At 40.4% G+C, this 7,157-nt stretch overlaps 1 protein-coding gene across 1 annotated transcript; it reads left to right on the forward strand.

The window, feature by feature from the left end:
• The first annotated feature begins 4,766 nt into the window (after positions 1 to 4,766).
• On the forward strand, positions 4,767 to 6,856 carry LOC118425677 (glycoprotein 3-alpha-L-fucosyltransferase A-like). The gene is made up of 2 exons (XM_035834703.1): positions 4,767 to 4,900; positions 5,175 to 6,856. The coding sequence occupies exon 2, from the start codon at positions 5,318 to 5,320 to the stop codon at positions 6,614 to 6,616; it is 1,299 nt and encodes a 432-aa protein (XP_035690596.1). The 5' UTR covers positions 4,767 to 4,900; positions 5,175 to 5,317; the 3' UTR covers positions 6,617 to 6,856.
• The last annotated feature ends 301 nt before the right edge of the window (positions 6,857 to 7,157 follow it).

The raw sequence follows: 7,157 nt of genomic DNA on the forward strand, positions 1-7,157 counted from the left end.
AATGAGGGCAGCAGTGGCAGCTCAAGTAACGAGAATGATGACGACATATCAAGTAATGAAGTCTAGTACCCCTAAATTCAACTTGTTCATCCAATTTGGCTTGACACCCAGAGGGAGGTCTTCAAGTCCCCTTGAACGTGGCAGAAGACTGTCAAACAATGACTATCAAGCCTACAAGGTCCCACATGATCAACTTGATGCACACATTGAGGACATCTCCAAGCAGTACAGTGTGCATCTGAGAGTGATTAAAGGATTGAACGAGCGCACATGCAAAAGTGCTGACGGCACCGTCTATCAAGCAACTGAGAAAATGCTTGCATGTCATCGAAGTGGTGCCCCAACCCGGAAACGCACAATAAAGCGAAAAAGACAAGCCTCCAAGAAAGTTGGTTGCAAATTCCACGTCAGAGCTGTGGTGCCTGCTGATACAACTCTGCCTGTACAGATCTACCTACGTGGTATGCACACTAATCACACCCCAGGGTCAGCTGAGGATCAGAGATGGCTTCCTGTTGATGAGCGTGTCCAATGCATTGCTACTGACTGTCTAGATGCAGGTCTGAGCATACAAAAGACAGTGAATATCATTCAGACTGCTCTGAACTCAGGCACCATAGGGGAGGTTGACAGATGCAGGTACAGAGAGGTCCCCACACGCAAAGAGCTAGTCTGTTTGCAGTATGAACGGAGACGACAAAACAGACTCACCGATAATGACTGGCTCAGCACCTATCAGAAATTGGAAGAGTATCAGGCGCAGGGAAAATGCTTATTTTTCCAGAAGTATGATGACAAGGAGAACCCCCCATTTGTTGCAGTCTTGCAGACTGAATGGCAGCAAAAAATGGCCGAGCGTTTCAGTCCAAACAGCGCTTGGAGTGTCGACTCGACATTTGGACCACTCTATGCAGCCACTGTACCCAACCAGAATGGAGAGGGCATACCTATATTCTTCCTCCTGACTTCAGCTGAGAATGGACCGCAAGAGGAGATTGGACTAGAGGCAGGGTTCAAAGCCGTTTTCCAGAAACTACAAGTAAGACCAAATGCAATCGTAATCGACAAGTCTCTAACTGAGAAAAAAGGGATTTGGAATGCTGTGAAGGATGATCCCCTGTCATGGGAGGGAGGTGAACAGGTGAAGTGTCGCATGTTACTCTGTTGGTTTCACACCAAGACAGCTTGGACTGAAAACTTACTTCCTAGGCTACCAGTGGATGTTGCAGCCCAGGACTACGTACTGTTATGATGGCTACAACATGGGAGAAATATCAAGAGGAAGAAGAACAGCTCATTGCTGACTTCAAACCACAGTCTAAAGTGATTGTACAGTATCTGAAAGGCTGGGACTGTGAGGAGTGGCTCTCCATGTGGGTCAGAGCAGGCCGTATGTTCCCGCACGGTAACCAAGACACAACAAATCTTGTTGAAAGGGAATGGATGACAATTAAGTATACCATACTTGATGGGAAGGCGAATCACCGTGTTGATAGGTTGCTCGATGCCTTGATTGGACATTCTAGGAATGGAAACTTTGATGGTGGACAGACAACTGTTGCCTTTTATGAAAAAAAAAAAAAACATGAGGCTGACATTGGCTTCAACACCAAACAGACCACCCAAACAGAGCGTAGACGCCATGAACTCGCTGAACTTTACATCACTGCGTACAAGCGAGACCGATCCATCATCAAGCTTGTGACCCTTCCACTCTTTGCTTGCATATTAAGAGTGAGCATGTCCCTGGTAAGTCATACACTGTAAGTCTCAAAGAACTGTACTGCAGCTGTGAGGACAATGCAAGAAAAGGTCAAAGGTGTAAACATCTTCTGGCAGGCCAGAAGTTTGTGGAGCAGTACCACCCTGACAGGCTGTCTGTAATAATGCCACCAGAATTGAATACTAGTAACATATCAGTGGAGAGGCAGCTGAGAGCCATTCCGGATCCATGGTCACACAAACAGTAGCTCCGAAAGATCACCTAAAATCACAGCTAACCAAACTAAATCATGCTGTGGATGAAATGTTAGAAAGCAGTGTGGATGAAATGACCGAGTACCAGTGTAAACAGACAACCGATGTCGTTGAAGTGTCACTGCGTAATCTTCTGACAAGTACGACTATTAAGAAACCACAGAGTAAAGATGAGAGGGTGGCATCTTCGAGACTCTTAAAAACAATTCAATGTCGCAACATAGCAGCAAGAAGGCACAAACCAACATCTTCTACCACCTCAAAGCTTCCTGAGGACCCCGCAGCAACATCTACCACCTCAGAGCTTTCTGACAACCCCTCAGCAACATCTTCAAACACCCCAGTGCTTCCAGACGTCCCTGCCATTCCTGCTAGAAAGAAAAGGATGAAGGTGAAACAAGTTCACAAAAGAACAGAACTGCCTGGAAAGCATTCTAAATTTAAAAGAGCTTCTTGTGACAACTGTGGCACAAACAATTATATTGCTGTGAGTAAGAAAGGGAAGATAATAACCGGACAGACAACCTGCAAAAACTGTGATGCTAATGTTTATTACAAGAAGTGAATAACTAACAAAAGAGTAACAAAAAGGTCAATTCCGAGTCACCGAGAGGGTTTTGAAATGATACTTGTATTGAGTTTGTAAGTAAAAGAACATTTCAGTCACTAAAGTTCTAAATTGTTCAAACAATTGAAAATGATAGTTTGAACATGTTTGAACCTATCTGGATATGTTGGAAACATTGGGAAAGTAATGGTACAAATATCTCTTTATTTAGAACAATTTAGAAACATCTATGTGTTTTTGGTATTGTTGGAACATTGACCAAATTATGTGTATGCGACAGGAGAACTACAGTATCTGTTCTTGTATGTGTATCTGTTCAGTCTGCAATTTGTAGCTGCCATTTGTAGCCTTAAGGGTGGCAGCCATTCCCTATACATCAACACCATTCAGCTGTGTTCGTAGAAGTCATAGTGAATAAATGTAACTGTAATATTCAGCACACAAGGCAAGTTAGACCTACCCATATCTACTTCTAGTTCTACATCTACGATGTCATTCCTTACTGGTTTTCTGATATTGTCAGACTGAGTATTTTGGTACTTAATGTGCTATCGCACAATAGTAACCTTACCTAAAAATCATCCACCTTTATTCTGTCTAGATCTACTCTCATCACAATGTTGTAGTGATAGCTGCTGTGGAAATTGTATGTATGTATGTATGAGTCATATTATGAACAGTCACCGATGATCGATAGGGACTTGAATCATGATAGAAAGCTGATGAAATGATTAGCACTCAAAGGCAGCAATAGCTCCTGAATATAGGAATGATGTTTATTAAAGTTTGAAAAAAATTGAATGCTTTGTCTTTCACTTCTGAGAATCACAGGCTTCCACTCAGTTGTCCCTGCAATCTTACCAGTGTTGTTGAAGAACTAGCAACTAAGAACATTTGCACAGATTGCCCTGTAAGTTTTAACCAGTTGAAGTAATTCCATGGCATAGGAATTAGAAAACTATTTCCTGTAGGCTATAATCAAGCAGGCGCATCCGAATTTTATTTCGGGTTTGGTGCCAAACACTGTAAGACCTAGTCTAAACAGATATGGGGACCTCAAGCCATAATAAGTATGATAGAGGAAACAATGTTCCGAGAGAAACAGCTTTCATAAACATTTAAAACATACTGCATAGCTAAATTTGAGTAAAATGCTTTATTTTCGTGTCAAAAATAATGCTTTGTATGTCGGATTAAACACAGCACGTCAGCCGGAAGTAAAGTCCTTGTCCGGAGCATGTGTATAACCTTCAGTACACGGCTAATCCTCCTCTAAAAGTGTACGTATTTGATGAAATTTCTCGGGCGATCAAAGCAGATGTAAACACAAAGAGATGTTATCTCGAAATCTGCATTCTGTAAGGCAGTACGCTACGTATTTTTCGTAGCGAAAGGATTGTCGTTTACATGAAAATAATCCTGGTTTATACACGTACACTGGTACTGTGATAGCAACGTTCATCCCCCCACTTTAATATTATCACCCGCACTGCCATAACCAATCATGTTCAAATGGCACTGCAAAATGTACGCCTGGGGTCCAAACGGACCCAACTCGGGTGTTTGAGGGTTAAACCTGCTAAATATCACAAGGATCCATCTACGATTTGTTTGAATCACGCACACGCACACCAACACGCACTCATACACACATAAATACATACAAATAGATGCGAAGAAAACGCCACCTTATTACCGATTCATAAAGCAGTCCATTAAGTGATTAAGGTTATTATTAACCAAAATTAAGTTTTCAGACTTTTATATGATACGTATTTTTTGTCCCCTTAATTTGCCAAATGATGTTGCTTGCTTGCTCTAGCCTCTTTCAAGAGTTTCATTATTTGTAAGTAAAAGTTGACAATACGTTTGATATATGTCGATTCTTGAATGACGATTTCTTATGAAATCCAGGTCTAGGTTTGAAATATGCAAATTTTTGTTGACAATGTTAATAATGGTAAATTAAATGATTATGTATCTACAAATACTATATAGACCTTGTCATATAAACATGCAAAAAAGGTACATTCGTACTTCTGTATGTTCGATAACTATTTTATTAGTAAACGGGTTATTTTAATTCTGGAAATATAATTCTGCACGAGAACACCCCTTCAACAACACTGGTAATGCCCAGGTCAAAGTTTAAATTAGACTTTAGACCTTAGTTCATCCGCGCCGTTTCGCACATTGGGCAGCAAGTTCTCATAGGCCCGTGTCGGTTGCAGCGGTTTGCCAACGCCCTTATGTACTTGAGACAGCTATATAGCAAGAATTTGCGACAAGTTTAAATGACCATTGAGCAGCTTGGCATAAAGGGTTTTAGCCCAAACCATTCTCTAAATAACATAGGTAAGTATGTTTTCTTTAATATTTGTATTCAACAGTCTTTACTCGATTTAGAAAAAAATCAGTGTGTGTGTGTATGTGTGTATATGTGTGTGTGTGTGTGTGTGTGTGTGTGTGTGTGTGTGTGTATTTGCGATCGATTTAGGTGCCTGCATACGTGTTTAAATGACGCGTTTGGACTAAAATCCGCTGCCATCTTAGTTAAAAAATATAGGTTCACTGATTTTAGTAATGCCAGATAGTTTTAAATTATAATCTAATCTATATTGTATTTCAGGCGTCTACAGGAATTTTGTCTAATTTTCCACAGAATGCAAGCTGGGCTGCATTTAAATCGAAGCAAGCATAAAGGAGTCAACGGAATCTACGGATCAGAAGTCTCTAAAAGTGTTTATTAAGGTACCGTAAGAAACCTTAAAAATGATCCCAAGACGTCATAAATATAACATTTATGCTATATCGGTTTGTACCGCTGTGTTCCTGTGGTTTTATATGACATGGCAACGTGATGATATTTACGGTGTAAATCTGTATGACTCAACTCAAACCCCTGCTTCGGGAGTACCGTCAAGAGATATCATGTCAAGATGTGTTGCTAACATAGCAGCTGACCCTTCTGTTGATTCCAAGGCAAAGTTTTATTCCGTCTGGAATGACTCAGTAAATGGCGAACAGTTCAATGTAGATTTGACGAAGACAGTCGTTTTCTGGACCAAAATGTGGAAAAAACATTTAAACGTGTACATGCCAGGAAAGGAAGGCAAGTTGTGCCCCACGCTGCCACAGTGTACATTTACGACAAACGCAGAAAATATTCGCACGGCCGATGCTGTTATCTTTGAAAACAGTCAACTTCCACTGACGTACCAGATGTCAGAAATGCCACAAACACGTTTTCAACACCAATATTGGATCTGGCTCATTTCTGAATGCCCCAATTATCTTAAAATAAATTTGAACTCTTATAGCGCTGTCTTCAATTGGACTATTACATACAGACCTGACTCCGACGTGTCCGGCGCCTGGGGATCTCAACATTTGGTGTACAAGAGACTCAAGGGTGCTGATCTTGATCCCAATACAGACTATTCTTTAGGAAAAACCAAGCTTGCCGTCTGGTTTATCAGTAAATGTTCATCGAGAGCTCATCGTATTCTGTATGCCCAGGAATTACTCAAGCATATACATGTTGATATTTTTGGTAAATGTGGAAGGATTGTCTGTGACAAACAAGACTTCCAATGCACAGTGAGACATATTAGGCAATATAAGTTCTACCTTGCGTTTGAAAACATGAAGTGTAAACAATATATAACGGAAAAATTTTGGCGACATGCTCTTGGTAATAATGTTGTTCCAGTTGTGCTGGGAGCCCCCAAAAAAGACTACGAATACTTGACTCCTCCAAACTCCTTTATACACGTGGATGACTTTGAATCACCAAAGTCTTTAGCTAATTATCTAAAACTACTTGACACGGACACAGAGATGTACAATCAATACTTTAAATGGAAGACTAACCCTCCTAAAACTATCCCGTTGGATGATGGAGTCTGGTGCAACTTATGTAGAAAGCTCTTGGGGATATGCCCCAATACCAGAAAGATGTATACTAACTTAGATAAATGGTACAGAGGTGAGAACAATGATGAGTGCGAACCAGTTAAAAATGGTACATATCAGGAGGTACATTTTGATACTGATGATTATGACCATTAACGCTTTCACTACAAGGAATCCCCCCCCAAAAAAAAATCACTGGTGTCTACATAAATCATCACTAACTACCAACGTTATAATTTCTACACACAGCACAAAATATGTATTTCGACATCATTTCGCAATTACTGTAAAGGTAATTAAGTTCGGAGGGATTTAATTTTACGGTGGCGGAAAAAGTACATTTCGCGTTGGTTTTACGTTCGAGGTAACGCAACGCACTGTAGTCCCTTACTGCCATAAAAAAACACCGCGAAAGTTTCGGCATTTGCAGTCTTTCTTTCTTTCTTTCTTTCTTTCTTTCTTTCTTTCTTTCTTTCTTTCTTTCTTTCTTTCTTTCTTTCTTTCTTTCTTTCTTTCTTTCTTTCTTTCTTTCTTTCTTTCTTTCTTTCTTTCTTTCTTTCTTTCTTATTCGCACATAATAGCATGGCTTAAAAACAAATGTCTATACAGAGATGAAGAACATGCGGGGGGTGGGCAGAAGCCTATGTGGCTTTTCTTTGGCCTCCCCCAGAAATAAGTTGCAGAAATAATAATTATA

This window comes from Branchiostoma floridae, chromosome 1, assembly GCF_000003815.2.
Source record: "Branchiostoma floridae strain S238N-H82 chromosome 1, Bfl_VNyyK, whole genome shotgun sequence".
NCBI classification, from domain to species: Eukaryota; Metazoa; Chordata; class Leptocardii; order Amphioxiformes; family Branchiostomatidae; genus Branchiostoma; species Branchiostoma floridae.